This window comes from Thamnophis elegans, chromosome 15 (genome assembly GCF_009769535.1).
Source record: "Thamnophis elegans isolate rThaEle1 chromosome 15, rThaEle1.pri, whole genome shotgun sequence".
NCBI classification, from domain to species: domain Eukaryota; kingdom Metazoa; phylum Chordata; class Lepidosauria; order Squamata; family Colubridae; genus Thamnophis; species Thamnophis elegans.
This window is the reverse complement of record NC_045555.1, coordinates 22,437,728-22,458,532: the sequence shown is the minus strand read 5'-3', so window position 1 is coordinate 22,458,532 and position 20,805 is coordinate 22,437,728. Positions and strand designations below refer to the sequence as shown.

Here is a 20,805-nt window from a genome sequence, read left to right as displayed (position 1 = left end):
CTGGCTGGCCCCAGAGTGGGGAGAGAATGGAGATTTTGCAGTATCCTTTCCTTGCCACGCCCACCAAGCCCCATCACATCCACCAAGCCACGCCCATAGAACTGGTAGTAAATTAAATGAATTTCACCACTGCTTTAAACCTTGTTTGTGGACTACGCACCTTTCCTTGTGGACCTCAAATCTTGCTTACAGACTACAAAATTCCAGCTTGCCTTGTGAATTGGCTCTGGCGACTATTGGATCTAATTTTTTGGGACAGGGTTGCAGTCACTATGGGTCGCTACCTTTGCAAAAGTTTGGGGTACAGCTTTCCTGGCCATTGTAGAGCCGTCTGCCGCAGGGTAGCAGTGCCATAAAATACTTTATGGGTGCCAGCATCTGCCTACATGATCAGGGTCATAACAGTCAATTATTACCACGTAAGAGAAGTAAAATTATGATAGTGCTTTAAAAAAGGAACTTGCTTAATCACTGTGTGCCTATGTGGGCACCTCTGTGTATATGTATGTGTATTATTATTATGATTCATCGCACAGTCAGCCAGATGTTCAGACTGGGTTTGGCATTTTGTCAAGTGGTTACTAAGGACCTGGGATAGGCAAATCTGGATGTTTGACGGTGTTACAGATATCATCGCAGTTTCAAGTAAATTGCCACCTTCTGCAATTGACCAATGGCAAATTTGTCAATGCCTCTAGTGTTCAAGTGGTGCTCCAGTTGTTTTGGGACTGCACTCCAGGCACCCTTGATTGCCTTTGCCACAGTTGTTCTATTTCTATGTCTTTGTATTTTGTTATCTTCTCCAGTTCTTTCTCTTCTCTTCTGCTGTCTCCAGGCACTGCCACATCCACTATCCAGACTTTTTTGTCTTTCTTATCGACAGTTGTTAACTCCAGGGTGTTATGTGGCAGTGCCTGTCTGTCTGTATTCTGAAGTTCCAAAGCAATTTATTATTATTATAGATAATAGAATAGGATAGTCTGTAACGTTCATGAAGATACCTTTTTCTGCAGTGAATTGATAATAATAATAATAATAATAATAATAATAATAATAATAGCAACAACAACATCTATTAATTGAAGTAAAGAACAAAAAACTACTGAAGGCCCAACAGACGAAACAAGAATACAGAAAACATGTGATAAAATCAAGAATGGAGAGTTGGCAGAACAAAGCACTGCATGGCCAATTTCTGGAAAAAATAAAAGATAAAGTGGACAGTGAACAAACTTGGTTATGGTTAACAACAGGTACATTAAAGAAGGAAACAGAGTCACTAATCCTGGCTGCACAAGAATAAGCTATCCGCACAAATGCCATTAAGGCCAAAATCGAAAAATCCTCTGATGACGCCAAATGCAGACTTTGCAAAGAAGCTGATGAAACTGTTGATCACATACTCAGCTGCTGTAAAAAAATCACGCAGACTGATTATAAATTGCGGCACAATTCAGTAGCACAAATGATCCATTGGAATTTGTGCAAAAATTACAATATTAAAACAGCAACAAACTGGTGGGAACATCAGCCTGAAAAAGTCACCGAAAATCAAATGGTCAAGATCTTGTGGGATTTCCGTATACAAACAGACAAAATACTGGCGCATAATACACCAGACATCACACTGGTTGAGAAAAATAAGGTCACAATCATAGACATCGCAATACCAGGTGATAGCAGGGTCGCCGAGAAGGAACATGAAAAAATCGCAAAATACCAGGACTTAAAAATCGAAATTCAACGACTATGGCACAAACCAGCAGTGGTAATTCCAGTGGTAATTGGCACATTGGGTGCTATTCCAAAAGCACTGGAATTACATTTAAAACAGTTAAAAATTGACAAAATCACCATCAGTCAAATGCAAAAAGCCGCACTGCTTGGATCTGCACGCATATTACAAAAATACGTTATGACGTCCTAGGCCCCTGGGTGGGGCCTGACTAGTAACCAATGCCAAATCCGGTGAAACAACTGGCCGCTGTGATACAATTGTATAATACCTAATAATAATAATAATAGCTGCTGCTGCTGCTGCTGCTGCTGCTGCTGCTGCTGCTGCTACTACTACTACTACTAGTAGTAGTAGTAGTAGTAGTGAATGAAAACGTCAAGATCTTATAATTTCAGAATTCAGACTAACAGGAATTTGGCCCACAACATACCTGATATAACAATAGTTGAAAAGAAAAAAGTTTGGTTCATTGACATTGCAATACCTGGTGATGCACAAATTGAAGATAAACAGCAAGAAAAAATTACAAAGTACCAGGACTTGCAAATTGAAGTTGAGTGACTGTGGAAAAGGAAATCTTGTCCCGATTGTGATTGGAGCCCTTGGAGCGATACCTAGAGGGCTACCTCACTATTTGGAAATTCTAAATTTATCGGACTTGAACATTCTGATTCTACAAAAAAAAAAAACACCCTACTTGGAACAGCTTATATCCTCTGACGTTATCCTAACAGTTCCCAGCTGTTGAGCTACCATCCAGCCCCAAAGGCTGTGAATCTCACCAAAGATTAACCTATTATTATTATTATTATTATTATTATTATTATTATTATTAACAACAACAACAATATCATCATCATCATCATCATCATCATCATCACTGCAGAAGAAGGTGTCTTTGTGAAGGTTATAGACTACCCTAGCTAGTCTAGTGGGAGATAGACTCTTTTCACTTCTAGAGAGTGTGTGACTGGCCCAACTCTTTCAGTTGTCTTCTGCACCTCAAGGGAATACTAGAACTTCTTAGTCCATCTCTTTAACCATTAAACACCACCAGTTGTGTTGTTGCACTGAGAGAGAACTACTGCTCCAGAATCATCCAGTTTGTTTCCATGCTTAAAGACCCCTGGAAGGGTCTCCCTGCTGTTAATACAACATCTTAGCAACTACATCATTGGTTTTATGTGTATGTCGGCATTCTGTCTATATATGCACACATACTGTACAACCTTCAGAAGAAAATGCTACACCTTTCCTTAAATAAGGCACTCCTTAGGCCGGGAAAAATGAAAAGACAACAGGTTAAAAAGATCCCCAGAGAGCTTACCTAACTCAGTAATAATAGGGATGTCAATCCCCGTTGTAATGGAGGGCTGACGGAGAAGGCCATGCACTGGACTCTTGTCGGGCGAAGACCTTTCCATTCCAGGTGGCGAAAACCCTGTAGAGACCAAAGTACAATGAAACTGAGATGTTACACTAGGACTCGTAACTCTAATTACAAAAAAAGATTCGACTAGGAAGCAGCCGCACTGAGATGGTCCTTAGTGGGCCTGTGGATGAGAAGAAATAAGGTCAAGATCAGGAGTCAGCAATCCACGGCTCTGGAGCTGCATGTGGCTCTTTCATCCCTCTGCTGCAGCTCCCTGTTGCTGGTCGGCTCCATAATTGATAAGGCTTTTGGTTAGGACAGGTAGAGGAAAAAGAATGCCTCCCTAGGAGACTCTATGGTGGGGGAACTGATTTCTAGTCAGCAGAGGAAAAAGGACACCATGCTAGAAGGGGACTGTGATGAGGGAATTGGACTTCCCGTCAAAAGCTGAGGAAGGGGGGGAGCAGCGGCGGGACCCCGGGACGTGCGAGAAAAGCAGGCTGAGGGAGAGCAGTCGTTGGGCTGCAGCCGTACTTTTAGAGCGAGGGAGTCCGCCAGCGCGCGCTGTGCCTGAGTCTCTCTCTCATGCCCTTCTCTCTCTCGAGTCTATGGGCGGGGGAGTTTTCCAAGTGCCAGAAACTTGCCCGAAAGTTCCGAGAAGCAGCCACCCCACCCGCACAGCGACCCGCCCGTTTGCCAGCAGCAGCGACTCTTTTACGAGTTCGACGTCGCACAGAGTTGAGTGAGGGAGAGGGCCATGTCCGGCGCCTCCAACATCACCGCTATGAATTGTGGTGCAACAGCTGCGGCTCGAGGCTAGCGTGAGCTGCGTGAAGGTTTCACAAGCTGCAGCTGATCTGAAGCAGTTTTGCCTTCAAAATGCACATCACAATCCTTTATTAACAGGAGTTTCATCAAGTACAAATCCATTCAGACCACAGAAAGTCTGTTCTTTTCTCTGATTTGATCTAACAACTTTTCCTAGATTTGATCTAACAACTTTTCCTCTCTGATTTGATCTAACAACTTTTCCTAACAACTTTTCCTAGCTGATTATGTTGAATATGGAAATTAAACAAGATGGCTTGGAGCCTGTACAGAAACTTTGTATTAATGTGCCAACTTTGAGCTTGTAAGATTGCTATTGTTTCAAACTCCCCTTAAAATCTACCTCTCTAACAAGCTGTATGCTTTCCTGTCTGAAGGTTGTTGCTTCACTCGGCCCAGAAGGCACTTTAAAAAATAAAATACACACACACACATACACACACACACACACACACTAAAAACAAATTACAATTACATTACAAATAATATTGAATTCCTCCCCCCTGCCCCCTCCCTCTGACCCACATACCTTCCAGCTGCGTCAAAAATGCAAGATTTGGTCTAGCCAGGGCCAGGCAGGCTAGGATAGTTGCTGCTAGAGTCACCACGTGGATGACTCTGCTTAAATGTTTTTAAAAAGCCTCTAAACAAAGTGCCCTCTGCAGGAGGAGGCAAGAGAATCACGTCCCTCATTTGCATAAGGAATTTTTCACTTTTTAACCCTTGCTTAACTCTTAAAAGGCGAAAAATTCCTTATGCAAAGGAGGCCCATAGTTCTCTCGCCTCCCCCTACAGTTAGCAATAAGCAGACTCAGAGTCACTGTGACTTGGAGTCTGGCAGCAACTACCTTGGCCTTTTTAATTATTTTAAAAAATTCTTTCCTTTTCCTCATGAGACTGGTGAGGCCCCGCTTCCCCTGCCTCCAGTGACTGCACGTCCCTGCATCTGACACAGCAACAACAGTGTTTCTTAGTCACCAAACAGTTCCCATTGGCTGACTTGTTGTTATGGCTATCCTAGCTCATAATTTCTTATATACTGACTTCTCTTACACATATACAAATGCTTAAGGAAGTGCGTATATGAGAAGTTATATACAAGCTAATCTCCTGAATAATTAAAAAAAGGAAAATGACACATTAAACATTGCAAACATAACGTGCCGACTGTGACAGTCTCCTGCAACCCTCTGCAGAGGCATTGTGGGCCAGTCCTTCGCTGTTTCTAGGGCAGCCTCGTGGGCCAGATCTAAGCACCCCACGGGCCAGATCCCGCCCCCGGGCCTTGAATTTGACACCCTTGCACTATATGATTCCTTTATTTGGGGGGGGGGAATGTTTGGCACTCATTGTTTTTGGTACTCATTACATCTTCTGCAACCAACTAATGTGGAGTACTGAGGTACCACTGTATTCTACAGGGTTAGTAAAAAAAACTGTCGCCATGGAGGTGTCTGTGACACCAAAGAGACTTTTACATATGTTCAGATGTGGGGCCTTCAGTGCTCTCTGAGCTTGGTGGTTTTCTTGAAAAGAAAAGTCAGTTGGTTTGTGTCATTCAAGTTCTGGGATGCCTGCATATTTTTACCACTACCTATTGCCAAGTTTCTTGACGTATTTAGAAATGCCAAACTCTTCTGTTGGTTTAAGGCAGTTTGTTGAGTGCCACCAGGCTTATGAAACTTCATTCATTGGCATCCATCAGTCTCAAAAGACTATAGTATCATGCAGTGGTGACATTCAAACTTTTTTTTACTACTGGTTCTGTGGGTGTGGCTTGGTGGCCATGGTGTGGCTTGGTGGGTGTGGCTTGGTGGGCGTGGCAGGGGTATGATATGACAAAATCTCCATTCCCACCCCACTCTGGGGCCAGCCAGAGGTGGCATTTGCCAGTTCTCCAAACTACTCAAAATTTCCATTACCACTACTACTGGGTTGGCATGCTTTTTTGTGGTATGATAAAAGTAGGGCACATGGCTATTTTCAAAGACATTATGTAAGGAATGGATTATTAACAATATGGGAAAGAGTGAAAAGGAAACATTATTTAGAAATACCAATGTAGCTTTCAACAATGGAAGCATTGACACATCCAAATATTAGTAGTATGAAAAATATTATTAGATATAAAGATATCTTAACAGAAAGATGGGAACTAAAACAAAAACAAGAATTAGAAAAACAAGGGATTGATATGGTTTTCACAATTGCAAATACAATCAAGATATGAAAAAGACAAAAGGGAGAATGGTTTTAACTTAGGAAGTTCGGAGTTGGATAAGATGGGAGAAAGAATAATCAAGGAATTATATAGCTACCTATTAAGAACTATGCTAGAAGAAGAAGTGGTAAAAGATACAATGTTAACCTGGGCAAAGAATTTTGGTCATACGATTGAACTAGAAAAGTTCCAACAACTACGGGAAAAGAACTATAAACTAACCATGTCAAAAGCTTACAAAGAAAACTTATACAAAATGTTCTACAGATGGCACATGTCACCGGGAAAACTAGCTAAGATGTTTAAAGACAAGTCAGTGAAATGTTGGAAATGTTCATACTATCACATGGGGTGGACATGTGCAGAAGCAAGGAAATATTGGAGTAAAATAAGAGTATGGTTAAAGAAAATGTTACAACAAGAAATAGAATTTAGACCAGAGATATTTTTATTAGGTACTGTATTATTCCAGAGAAATTCAAGAAAGAGGATACTTGTTTGATTATAAATGGAACTACAGCAGCGAGAATTGTATTTGCCCCAAATTGGAAATTAAATAAGCTACCAACAGACAAAGAGATAATAAAAAAGATATTAGATTGTGCAGAGATTAATAGGTTGACAATGAAAATAAAGGATAAAGAGGAATCAGTACTTCAAGACATGGGGAAGATTTTATGACTGGCTAAAGAAAGCAAGCTAGAAAAGAAAGTAGGGAGAAGATAAAGTACCCAGATGACGCACTATTAAATGGAAAGGGGAGGAAGAAGGGGAAAACAGAAAAGAAAATATTAAACATATAAGTATATATTCAAGAGCGAGATATAAAGGGGGGGAAACATATCCACGGTAGACTAGTGAAGGTAAGGGAATAAGAAATGATACTAAATTATATTTGGGCTGACGGAAATACCATCCCAAGGAAACATAAACTGAGTTTTGAAATATACACCAACAAGAAGAAAGGGGGAGAGGAGGAGAGATTGAAAGGAAGATGGGAGAAAGAAGAAAGAGGTAAGGAGAAGAGGATGGAAGGGAGAGAAAGAGAAAGAGATAGGGTAGGAAGGGGAAGCGGAAGAGCAGGAGTAGGAGAAAGGGGAGGAAAGAAGGGAGGAGAAGGAGGAAGGAAGAAAGTAGAGAAGGGAGAGAGGGAGAAAAGAAAGGGAAAACAACAAGGTTTTACAAAAGGAAGAAGGGATGGTAAATAAAGCAACCCAAATTGTACATTATAACTTATTAAATGAAATAATAAATGTATAAGAATGATAAATGTAAAGAAGAATACCAATTATGTGAATGTATACTTAAAATGGGATGTAAGAGAATAAAAAAATAAAAATTGTTTGGAAAAAAAATTCCACTACCAGTTCTCTAGAACCCATCAGAATCTGCTAGAGCCGAGGTGGCGCAGTGGTTAGGGTGCAGTACTGCAGGCCACTTTAGCTGATTGTTATCTGCAGTTCAGCGGTTCTAATCTCACCGGCTCAAGGTTGACTCAGCCTTCCATCCTTCCGAGGTGGGTGAAATGAGGACCCAGACTGTGGGGGCGATATGCTGACTCTGTAAACCGCTTAGAGAGGGCTGAAAGCCCTATGAAGTGGTATATAAGTCTAACTGCTATTGCTGGATTTCACTCCTGGTATCGTGCTGTGTTTATGTTTATGTTATGTTTATTTAATTTGTATGCTGTGGAAAGAGGTGAAGCTGAAGTGTCCTCTCCAGAGCACGGGGCCTGGGTAAATTAATATTGAGGATAGACTGTTTCCCAAGCAGCAGATCCCCCCTTCTCCACATCGCTGAAATAGCCCAATGGAATGGCAGAGCCGATCCAATTGGTTCCACTGGTGTCGCAGGAGTTACCAGAATGTGGTTCTGGTCACGATCTGCTTCCGGGACTCTGGCTCCAGATTTTGCCTGGAGGTTGACTCCTGAAGCCTTTTCCAGTAGTGGATATACCCACAAGGCAGTGGGTATTCCCTTCTCCTACAAGATTGTTCTGCTGCTTTATCTGTCATTGGGGCATAGAGCAATGGTGGGTTCCTCTCCCTGTCACTACTGGTATGCTGCGCACAGGGATGGGCATCCTAGACGTGCACGTGTGGTGCGCACACATGTGCATTCCACTGCCCCTGCGACACCCGGCTGCTTGTCGGAGGTCGCGCAGGTGCCACATGCTGTGTGCGCATATGCGACTGGCCTGATTGCTTTAAAACCAGGTATGGAATGCGGGCGGGCGCGTGGGTCAAATGAGCCACCATACCGGCAGTGACGTGCAGTGAGGTTTATACCTGGTGAGGCTCAGCTGGGCATCCTTTTGCGAAACAGCTCAGCAGGGCAGCGATCGGCCTTGGCGGGGGGGGGGGGGAATTTGCATCGCGGGAGCAACCAAGCGCCCGGGTCTGCAGCAAAGGCACTTGGTGGCTCCCACGATGCAAAGTGCCCCGCTCCCCCCGCCCCGCTGTCCCGACCTGCGTCCGCTGCTTCTCCAAGCTCCGCCGCTGGAAGTCCCGGATTGCCTCTGGGGGAGGGCTGAGTGAGAAATGGAGCGAAGCTTCTCCGCGGCCTCCCGGCACTACGCAGAGGCTCTCACAGGAGCACATGTCAGCAGCCGGTGGCCCGGAGCGGCCCCGGCTGTGAGACAAGGGAGCGCTTAAAGTAGCCGCCGCCACCGCCCCGCTGGGCGAAGGAGGGGTGGTGGCGGCAGCAGCGGCTGCTTTAAGTGCTCCCTTGTCTCACAGCCGGGGCCGCTGCCCCAGAGGCAATCCGGGACTTCCAGCGGCAGAACCTGGAGAAGCAGGCCGGGGCAGTGGGCGGCAGCATCGGGGATGGTAGGGCACTTTGCATCGCGGGAGCCGCCAAGCGCCCAGGTCTGCAGCAAAGAGGCAGCCTCCTCCTCGCCCACTCCTCTCTCCACTGAAGCATGCCCTGCCCAACGTAAGCGTGCTCAAGAAGACATGATTGGCTGCTTCCAAATCAGGAGGCAGGAGAATTAGTGCCTCTTTTCCATCTGAACTTCTTTGCCTTTTAACTCTTTATTAACTTTTAGAAGGCGAAAAATTCCTTATGGAAAAGAGGCCCCGAGTTCTCTCGCCTCCTGCTTTGGTTAACACTAAGCAGACACCAAGCCACTGTGAGCTGGAATCTGGTAGCAACTATCTTGGCTTTAATTATTTAAAAAAAATATTTAAATTTCTTTCTTTTTCCTAAGGAGACTGGTGAGGCTCCGCCTCCCTTGCCTCTAGTGACTGCACGTCCCTGCATACCGGTATGGTGGCTGTTGCTCCCGGCTACTACCAGTACACCCATACCAGGCCATACCGGCCGGAACCCACCATTGGCGTAGAGCCCTCTTCCACCTTCAAAACCGTTGACTGTCTTCTCCTGTAACCCTGGAAAGGAGCCCTTATGAGGTGCTACCAGCCGGGCCAGCTGGACCAAGGTTTTTTAAGGAGGTGTTACTCCTCCATCACTCATTTGTTATTTATATGAAACTATAAAGGGGCATATTTGTAACTCAGAGTTGAAATGAAAGGTGTCTGGTGCTCTCTAAGCATGCTTGTTTTCTTGCAGACGTTTCATTACCAAACTAGATAACATCATCAGTGTTCAACCCTGAGCTACAGATATTGTCTTTCATTGATACAGAGACAGATGCATTTTCTTATTATTTTGCTGTAAACAAATTATTAGCTAAGCTTTAATTGGGTTTGAAAGGAGCACATTCCATTATACTGTGCCACATTTATAAGTTTACATATTACTCTCTGGGAATCAGCAGAAATCTTTTTATAAAATTTCTTCTTTTATACCAAGAGGCATATAATTGCTAAATATTATTGTTTCAACTTTTCTAAAAAGCAGGAGGTCAAAGAAAGCCAGAAAGGTGCTTCCCCCGCCCCCACCAACTTTCAGAAAATTCCGCTTTGTTGCCTACCTTTCAGCTTGCAGCATAAATTTTAGATGCTGTCTGTTTTCTTCCTTCAGGGGAAAAAAAAACTCAAGGCAACCTAAACTGTTTTATCACAACTTTCATTTGAAATTATGAAAAACTGCAAGTGACAGCTGGGTGAATTCAGTGAATGTGAAGTTTTTGAATTTCTTCGGCTTGACAAGTAAACACCTTAAATCGCTAATGCTAGATATGCATTATACATGGCCTGTATTTTGACATCCATCATCAAGTGCTGACTAGAGAAAATACTGATTTGCACCCATAAAGCAAGGGGGAAAAAAATCAGGTCACAGAATATTAAGAAAACAATATTTCATTACAGCATCAGAAACACGCTAAGTCGTGAGATGTAAAAGCTGCCAGGGGTATGGAAATGTTTTCTTCCATTTCATAGGCATTTCCTTCCTCCCTCCCTTCCTCTTCCTTTCCTGCCTTTCCTTCCTTCCTCTTCCTCCCTTCTTCCCTTTCTCTTCCTTTCTTCTTTCTTTATTTTCTTCCCTACTTCCTTCTTTCCCTCCATCTTCTTCCTTTCTTCCCCTCCCTTCCTCTTCCTTTCTTTCCCTCCATCCTTTTGTCTTTCCCTCCCTTAGCCTTTGTCCCCATCTCTCCTTCCCCTTGCCTCCTTTTTTCCTTCCTTACTTCCTCCTTTCTTTCCTTCCCCTTCCTTTCTTCCCCTTCCTTTCTTCCTCTTCCTTTCTTTCCCTTCCTTCCTCTTCCTTTCTTTCCCTTCCATCCTTCTTTCTTTCCTTCCTTCTTCTTCCTTTCTTTCTTCCCCTCCCTCCCCTCCTCTTCCTTTCCCTCCATCCCCTTGTCCCTCCCTTTCTTCCCATTTTCCCTCTGCCCCTCCTTCCCCCTCTCCTCCTTTCTTCCCATTTTCCCTCTGCCCCTCCTTCCCCCTCCCCTCCTTCCTTCCTTCCTTCCTTTCTTCCTTCCTTCTCCTCCCTCCCATTATGTGGGTATAGATGCATCCTACAGAACTTCCTATTCTAGAGAGAAGAATTAGGATTAGTTAAAGATCACAAAGAAGTAGTCAACAGTCTGCTAGAAATCCTGAAATCATGGCAAAAGTCATAAGGGATCATTGGTAACTGACAAAAGTCCACCAGAGTTAGGTAGCCAATCAGTTTAAAGAATTAGAATAAAGAGAAAGAAATGTCTCATTTCTTTGCAATTTTACTCTCTTTCTCTCTCTAAAACAGCAAACACTACCCATTTTCTCTATCTCAGTGGTGGGTTGCAGGCTGTACTCCCCAGGACACACATGCCGGAGCCAGCCTGGAGACCTGGACACCGTACCGGTACGGTGCTCCGGAGGGCCCACCCGCCAACCCGAGCTCCTTACAGGTGTTTAAAGGCTTCTGCGCTTCCGTGCAGGCGCATGGCATGTACAGCGTCTGCACGACGCTCCACTGAGCAGCTGGAGCATCACGGAGGTGCTAAGACTCATGTGTGCACTACGTGTGTGCATGCACGCTGCGTGCGTCCATGAGGATGCCGCCAGCCCCGTTCCAACTGTACCAGTTGGAACAGGATTTGAAACCCACCACTGCTGTATCTCCATACATTGTGCCCTAGTATAAGCCACAACATATACAACTATCGAACTACATCATCTGTTTTGATCAACATCTTTTTTTTACATCATGGTGACCAAAACCAAAAAAGTGTGATCTTACTAAGGAATCATAAAGTGGTATTAACACTTCACGTGATCCTGATTCTATCCCTAATGAATGAAAAGAGTTTACCACTAAAAAAAAGGCCATGCTTTGACATGTTTAACTGTTCAGGCCATGTTCAACAAATTCTCTGCTAAAGATCTTCCTGCTTCTGACACGATCACGTCCATATTTTCTTTTCCCAAACACCAATGCAGGGATGTCTAGAGGAAATGACATCAAAACATAAGATGATGTTAAAATGAAAGCTCTGTCCATTGAGTTTTAGTGAGTCTCAGAATATTAATCTTCTCATTGTTCCTATCACCCATCTCCTCCCACTTACTGTATGACTGTAATTTTGTTGCTTGTATCTTTACGATTTATATTGATAGTTTTCTAGTATGGTTTGATTGCTTATTTTACCCTAGGGCTATCATTAAGTGTTGTACCAGAGGCGGTATTTCAGCAGGTTCTGACCAGTTCTGGAGAACCGGTAGCGGAAATTTTGAGTAGTTCAGAGAACAGGTAAATACCACCTCTGACGGGCCACGCCCCCATCTATTCCCTGCCTCCTGAGTCCCAGCTGATCAGAAGGGAAAGGGGATTTTACAGTATCCTTCCCCTGCCACGCCCACCAACCCATGCCACACCCACAGAACCAGTAGTAAAAAATTTTGAATCCCACCACTGTGTTGTACCTTATGATTCATGACTAATGTATCTTTTCTTTTATGTGTACTGAGAGAATATGCACCAAAGACAAATTCCTTGTGTGTCCAATCACACTTGGCCAATAAAGAATTCTATTCTATTCTATTCTATTTTATTCTGTTCTGTTCTTTTCTGTTCTATTTTATTATTTCCACACTCTATTCTTATTCCACTCTCTATTCTATTCTATTCTATTCTGTTCTGTTCTGTTCTATGCTATGCTATGCTATGCTATTCTATTCTTGTCATAATTCCTATCTAGATTATCATCTACCATTTTATATATTATAGAAAACACATTAATGGACGTGCCAAGCTGCTGAAATTTCAAAACTGTGTGAGCATTCTGCATTTTTAAATTCCATAGTACTGCAACGTTAATACAGATGGTTGCAATTCAATTTTTAAACAGTACATTAAGCTTAGATCTGTCTGATCTGAGCCTAGATATTGTCTGATCTCACCTCTCTTTTCATAAAAAGCTAATTCAAAGGCTGAGAACTGACTGCCGAAAACTGCTGAAACACATTTAGATTAACAGCTGCTATAGTATTTAGAGGATTCAGCAGTTTTGGCTTGTGCGCTGTTATCCGAAACTTAAAAAGAGAACACAGTTTAAAAACATTTGCTTTTTTATACAGCCTAATGCATGCCTAAAGTGTACTCAACATTTGTTCCAGGTTCTCCCTAATTTTCAAATGCCTATCTTACAAAATCTCACTGTCAGCTCACTACGATTTCAGATCATATTCTCTGAATTGGGTTTTATTGAAAATAAAATAAAATAAAATAAACCAACATTTTCCTTCCCATTCATTTCTGAAAATCTGATCCTTTAGACACTGTTCCTGTAACCCTCCCTGCTCCCCTCAAATGGATGTACTAATTTTCTCTCTGTCTTATTTCTTTTACTGATGGAGCCAGCTGATGAGAACAATTTAGTACAGGAATAAAGGAAGTGTAGAAATCAAAGCATTAATAGGTAAGCCATTAGTAAATTTACCTGATATGGAAAATGGCTAACACACAATCATTGAATGATATTTAAAGATGCACAAAATTTTCGTATTTTAAAAGAAATCTAATGCAGCTAGTAATAAAAAGAACACAACCACACAAATATACCCATATATTTACATTAGATTTTTCGTCATCTTCAGAAAACATCCAGAAATAAGTCTACTGCTTTTATCCCCACCATTTTTTAAATTTGCCCATAAGAGACCTAAGTTCCTTCTTCTTTCTCTACAATTATCTATTGATTTATCATGCACTCACGCTACTCCAGGTGCCCTTCCTAACTTCTAACTAAACAGAAGAACAAAATTTTGCCCTTTACATTTCCAGGGTAATACCTTGTTTCGTTGAATCAATGGGACATGCTATACTTTATTGTACCTTCTATGCAGGTGTATGCCTGGAGTTATTATTTACACTTCCTATTAAAAACCTTGATCATTCTAATTAATTTTATCTTAAGATCAAGTTTGTGTATGTACAAACACACACACACACACACACACACACACACACATTCTTTTTTTGTATTTTATTTTAATTAACTAGGCTGAGCCCGAGAGAGGGGTCAAATATGTCATCAGTATCCAGTCCTTTCATGCCCATAAGAGACCTAAGTTCAACCCATCTTGAATCCTGTTGATTCTTATCTACCGCCAATTTGTTTTCACTGTTAGTAGTTCAGATTCTTGTAGCTTAAGCTTGCAATAAACCCTTATATTCATTTGAACTGCCTGGATTTCCTGATTTCCCTTGCTTGACTCTGAGATTTCTATATTCTACATGCTGTACTATGACCAAATAAAGATTTGATTGATTGATCACTTTTTTGATTCTCCCATCACACGTGAAAATGACTTTTTAAAATGACAATACCTTCCTGAATATTTTACTTGATAACCCAGAATAAAACAGGGTAAGAGTTTTATTCCTTTATAACCGTTATTTTAAAGATGGCTGAATTCTACTTTAGTTATTTTAGTTACAACACCGCTTTTCTACTAAGTTGAGCAAATGAATATCCTTTGGAATGGATAATTTGATGAGTTTTTACAAGAGATGCTGCATTACACTGTGACTATTATTGGTTGTTACACTATTACAGTTGATTTATTGTACTAGTTGAAAGCTCTTAGAAGATTTACACAGTCTGGAAATTTGGCAAATAAATGAGTATATCAAGGCAGCAAGGTGCTTCCTGCTCAGGCCAAGTGTTTATTAACTCTGTGTCAAACTCAACTAGTTTCAGCAAAGTTAGCAAAAGCGAGTTAGGAGAGTTGCACAGGAACATTTCTACAAAATCAATACTTTCAGGAGGAACAAATGAGCTAGGCTGTAGAATGCACCTGCCTTCAAAGCAACTGGCTCAGGGATAATCATTATGGACTGTATGGTTGAAGATGAAGGCCTCTATAGGCCAGCCTATAGATGTCAACCTGTTCTTTCATCACTTTCAGCATAAACTTCCACAATATTAACGATTTTACCCAGTGCCCTGCTACTGTAAGTTGGTGTAGCCCTAAAGTGGCAATTATTCAGATAGAGGTTCATATTCAGATACAGGTTGTTTGAAATAGTTCACCCAACACAACAGGTCCACAGTGCTAGCAATGAAAGGGAGCCCTTGCTCTCTTTGTTTCATTTATACAAGGCACTCTTATGAAAAATCTTCTGCCATACCTATTTCCCTTGCAATTGTCCTCCTTGGACACACAAGTCTCAAAGCGCCCCTTATGGACTGCTTTGTAAAGTGCAAATTGGAAGGAAAATGAGATAATCTCTTGGGTGAAATATCCATCAGAAGGTGCTGGAACAGAGGTGGGTAGCCCCCGGTTCGGCCCGGTTTGGCTGAACCGGTAGCGGAATTCAAGCCTGGGTCACAGAACCCGCAGTGACCCAGGCCTGCCACACCCCTGAACCGGTTCCCTCATGCCGCTGGACCGCCACAATTTTGGATTTTAGTAACTGCACGTACAGAGTTTACTGTAAATTGTTCTTTGCGTGTGCGAAGAACGATTTACATTGAACAGTGCACATGTGTGGGTGTTTTGAACCGGTAGTAAAACCAGCAGCAACCCACCCCTGTGCTGGAAGGTATATTACATTTGATTTTGAGGAAAAGGAGAGGGAGAACACCTTTATTTTGTTGTTTTCCAGTTCACCAACAATCAGTGCTGCACTGGTGAACAGATACAATCACTCTGTGTTAGGACACTGTGTTGTTTATTTGTTACTCTTTATTTGGTAATTTGGAAAATTTTTCACCAAATTTATTCTAGCATGGAAGTTGAAGGACTTGACTTCTGAGCTTGTAAATGGCAGGTAAACTCCAGACCATGCCTGATGGTATTTATCTTGTGTCATCTCCATCTCTATCTCCATCCCCATCTTCATCCCCTGTTCTCTTCTCTTCTCTTCTCTTCTCTTCTCTTCTCTTCTATTCTACATCCTATCCTATCCATGTTCTATTCTATTCCGTTCTGTTCTATTCTATTCTACATTCTATTTTACATTCTATTCTACATTCTATTCTATTCTATGCTAGGCTAGGCTAAGCTAGGCTATTTTGCATGCTATGTTATGTTATGCTACACTATTTTGCATCCTATCCTATCCCTATTCCTATTTCATTCTCCCTCTATCTTCCTAATACTGTTCTGTGATACTATTGAAACCCATATGGTGTAAATGGAAAGATTACTATTAAAAACAAGCACAAGCTAGAAAAACATTATGTTCCTCTCTATTTCTTTTTCTGGAGAGAAAGGAAGGTAGAGAACAGCAAATTATGAAAAACCTCTGCATAAAAGAAACGAATGTAGTGGCTTTGTTTTAAAACATGATTGGCAACTGCTGAAACATAAATTACAAACATTTCCCATTGCTGCTTACAGTGAAATTATGCAGATTAGAATTTGATTAGGTTTATTTCACGAGACTCAATTTGGACTTTTAATCTATTAAGCTCCAATAAATTAGCTGTTTCAATAGCTCCCTTGAGCTGCTGCTGTGAGAAGCATAGCCTGTTCCCACACCCCCTCCCCTCTTTTGCAATATGCATTCCAACAATTTCTTTAGGGGGTGAAGTTACTAAAATCCCAGGTCTCTGAGTACTCTTACTTCTTAACTAGCATGTAAATGTCAGGAACAACCAATTGTGCATTAAAATTTGGTCTATTTATCCCTCTTTGCAGTCATCACTTTCCTCCCCACTGTTTTGATCACTTTCAAAGGTGGATCCGAGAAAGTCAGAAAATGCATGTCGGATTAGAACAGCAACTGAGTTGAACTAAACTTCATTTCTATATAGTAGGACCCCATAATTGCTATCATTATGGTCATCGTATTTATTTATATACATATACATATACATATACATATACATACACACACACACACACACACATCGCAATTACATTCTCAATAAGCAAATATGAACCTATTTATTTACAAATCAGTAGGCTGTAGACCACAACCTACTACTTGATAAGATAGAAAAATGTGGGTTGGAGCAGCAGCACCACCAGATGGATTCGCAACTGGCTGACCAACCGCACTTAACATGTAGTCCTCAATGGAGCTGCATTTACATGGAGGGAGGTATGCAGTTGAGTACCCCAAAGCTCTGTTTTAGACCAAGTACTCTTCAATATCTTCATCAATGATTTGGAGGAGGGAATAGATGGGGAACTCATCAAATTTGCAGACGACACGAAGCTGGCAGGAATAGCCAATACTCCAGATGACAGGCTTGAGATATTGAAGGATCTTGACAGACATGAACATTGGGCACTATCTAACAAAAGGAAATTCAATGGTGAACAAAGTGAGATTCTGCATTTAGCCAAGTAAAACAAATGCACAAGTATAGTGTAGGTCAGTGATGGCTAACCTTTTTGTCCTTGTGTGTCAAAAGCACCCATGTGTGCTCAACAGTGCATGTGCATGTGCCCACACCCATAATCTAATGCACGCGTGACCCTCACATACTCTGCCACACCCATGAAAGTGCATGCAACCCCCCCCCCCCGTGACCCATTTTGGGCCTAGCAGGCCACCCTGAAGCCTCCTGGGACCAAAAATGGGGCCTGGGAGGGCTCGCCATGCCCCCTGCGCTCCCCCTTCCTCCTGCATGCATGCATGCATGTCCCCCAATCCCCACACATGGGTGCACGACCCCCGCCCATGTACATGCAGAGACCCAAAAATCAACTGGCCAGTGGGAGGCTCGTGTGTATGCACAGTGGAGCTGAGCTGGGGCAAGTTTGCATGCCGGCAGAGAGGCCCTCTGCATTCCACTTGTGGCATGTGTGCGATAGGTTCGCCATCATGGGTATAGGTGGTGCCTTGCTCAATAGTAGTAACTGTGAGAGGGATCTAGGTGTCCTGGTGAACAACCATTTAAATATGAGACAGCAGCTGACAAAAAAAAACAACACAGTTCTAGGCTGCATAAACAGAGGGATAGAATCAAGATCATGTGAAGCATTAATACCACTTTATTATGCCTTGGTAAGGCCACACTTGGAATGCTGCATTCAGTTTTGGTCACTATAATATATTAAAAAAGATGTTGACACTCTGGAAAGATTGCAGAGAAGAGCAATTCAATGTCTTGTGTCTAATTCATACTGCAAATTATTTAAACTCAATAGCATAGATTTGGGTTTTTTATATCATCCACAAGTAAGAAGATCCATTTCTTGTCTTTTAATATCTCTTCCACCATCCTTAAAGAAACAAGTAATAACTTCTACCTCTCAGAGATCGCCTCCAGTAAATGACATTAAACAGAATCACTGAAATGTCAAATTCATTCAACCAAAAGAGTTCATAAATCCAAGTTCTACCACTATTCTTTAATCTTTGTAGATTCAGTTATAGAATATCTTAGCAAAAGGAACTTCTATCCTCCTACTTTAGCTGATGGACACCTTTCAGATGTCCTCTTAGCTCACTGAGCCCTGGTGGCACAGTGGTTAGAATGGAGTATTGCGGGCTAATTCACTGCTCACTGCCAGAAGTTCGATTCTGAATGGCTCAAGGTTGACTCAGCCTTCCATCCTTCCGAGGTGGGTAAAATGAGGACCCAGATTGCTAAGGGAAATATGCTGACTTTGTAAATTGCTTACAGAGGCTTTTAAAGCACTCTGAAGCAGAATACAAGTCTAAGTGCTATTGCTATTGACTCAGCCTTCCATCCTTCCAAGGTTGATAAAATTTCCCGTGAGAATTCTGATCATTCCTACGTTTTCCTCAGATTTCATGTTCCCTTAAAGTTAAATTTGAACTGAATAAGAGGGGTCTTCCTCCAAAGAAATTCTCACAGGATTCTAACATAATTTCAGTCAGGTGGTGAAATTTCCCAGCAAACATTTGCAAGTCATAGAATTGTAACCTTAAGTCCCTACAAGAAATTAAGAAGGGTTTTGTCAGGTCTCCAATAGATCCCTATCGGGATGCTGCCATTCTGGTGGAAGGCCTTGGTCTTCCTTTACTTTACTTACTTTGATGTGTCTTCTTGGGATAGGGAGGAGGGAGGGATGGGGCCATCTGCTTTGTTTCAGCTCTGAGGAGGACGAGACCATGGAGCCTGAGAACAACTTCTTATCACCTTCCCAGCCTAAAGTTCTCACAGCAATTCAACACCTAGTGATTGGCTGGCATCGGACTGAGCAGTGGGGAGGGGTTTGACCAAGTAACTTTTAACCTAACGTATTTGCACGGGAACTTCAGATCCTGCCTTTTCGCTTTGCTATCACTGTCTTCCAATTAAAGTTCCTTTTGAAATGTTGTCTTTTTCAAGAGTTCTGCTTTCTTGTGAGGTTTCGGCATGTTATTACTTTAAAATGTCCCTTTAAATTTGAGGATGTATGATCATTTACATATTTGCTTGTTAAATTTATTTACTACCTATCTCGCCATGGGGTTACTCTGGGTGGCTTACAACAATAAAGAGTTTTGAAACTAGAGTAGCAGTGTTTACTAGTTGGAAGTATGGCATATCATCAAAAAGAAACCATAACATTACAATAGATTATGTTTGAAATTCAAAAAATATTAAAAACAAAAAATATTAGAATATTAATATCAAAAATATTAGAAACAAAAGAGAGAATTGAGAAGAGATTGGAAAATATAGACTGTAATGCAGTAAAATTTCATGGAAAAATTGAAAACATCCAGCAAATGGAAAAAGTGGAGGTTAGAGTCCTAAAAACCCAAGGGAAAAATGAACAAAGAGGCAAGATAATTGTGGATACTGACAGTGAACTGATTGTGGTTGGAGATGGAAAGAGTGGAACATGGAAAGGGAAGATAGATGGAAAAGAGCTCTATCCCAGATTTCAAGGTTTAGAAGAAGAAAGAGAAGAATTGATGGATACAAGGAGAGAAACTTTGATAAAAGCACTACTGATAACCAAAGATAAGTTGATTAAAGAAGCAGACGGAGGGTCTCGAGGTTTTACAAGATATGCAAAAGGCAACAAGTTGCGAAGAGAAGTCCACACAAATTGGATACAGGAAACAACCAGAAGACTAATTCCACAAATGGCAAAAGACATAAGACTGCACTATTACTGGAAAGACATAGATTGAGATATGAAAACTAGTAACAAAATATTAGTCAAATTTAGTTAAAATTAGAGCATTATGTTAAAAATGATAATGGATATAGTTAGATAAATAATTGATAATGATAACAATGTACACATATGTATTGATTTGATAAGAGGAAATTTGGTATAAATTCTAAATGGTGATCATGAAAGGAAGTTTAGAAACTTTGTTATGTATAAAAACTTATAATATTAAAAAAGGGTAAGTCAAATTTAGTTAAATTAAGACCAAAAAATAAAAAATAAAAATAAAATGATGATGGATGTTGCTAAATAAATGATTGATAATGATAATGTAATATTTGTATTGACATGACAAAAGGGAAATTGGATATAAATTGTAAACAGTGATTAAGAAAGGAGGTCTAGAAACTTTGTTATTAAACATAATTAATTTTTTATTTAGAAAATGTCATAAAGATGTAATGTTGCTGGATGATATTGAGGATAGATAACGGAATGCCATCATGTGGTTTTGCTTTACATTTTGGAATATTTTATATAAAGGGACGTAAAAATAATCATAGTCATATGAAGATTGAGGTATGATGATAGTAATATATATATAAATATATTTGATTTAAAACATATCACTTGATATGAATTGTAGGTGATGACTGTGGAAGAGATGCATGAAAGCTCTTTGTAACCAATTGACACGCTCTTTATAATTTGTAATGGAAGA

At 41.2% G+C, this 20,805-nt stretch overlaps 2 protein-coding genes across 2 annotated transcripts in view; one reads left to right on the top strand and one right to left on the bottom strand.

The window, feature by feature from the left end:
* The window catches only part of LOC116518577 (calcium-activated potassium channel subunit alpha-1), a 91,082-nt gene that overhangs the window by 20,099 nt on the left and 50,178 nt on the right, over positions 1–20,805 (bottom strand). The window contains exon 5 of the mRNA XM_032232078.1: positions 3,066–3,179. Within this exon, the coding sequence (XP_032087969.1) occupies positions 3,066–3,179 (114 nt within the window). The remainder of the gene's footprint in view (positions 1–3,065; positions 3,180–20,805) is intronic.
* Positions 3,868–4,182, top strand: LOC116518578 (guanine nucleotide-binding protein G(I)/G(S)/G(O) subunit gamma-5-like). The gene is given in 3 exon segments (XM_032232079.1): positions 3,868–3,899; positions 3,901–4,095; positions 4,160–4,182. Coding segments are annotated over 2 exon segments (204 nt in total). The 3' UTR covers positions 4,073–4,095; positions 4,160–4,182.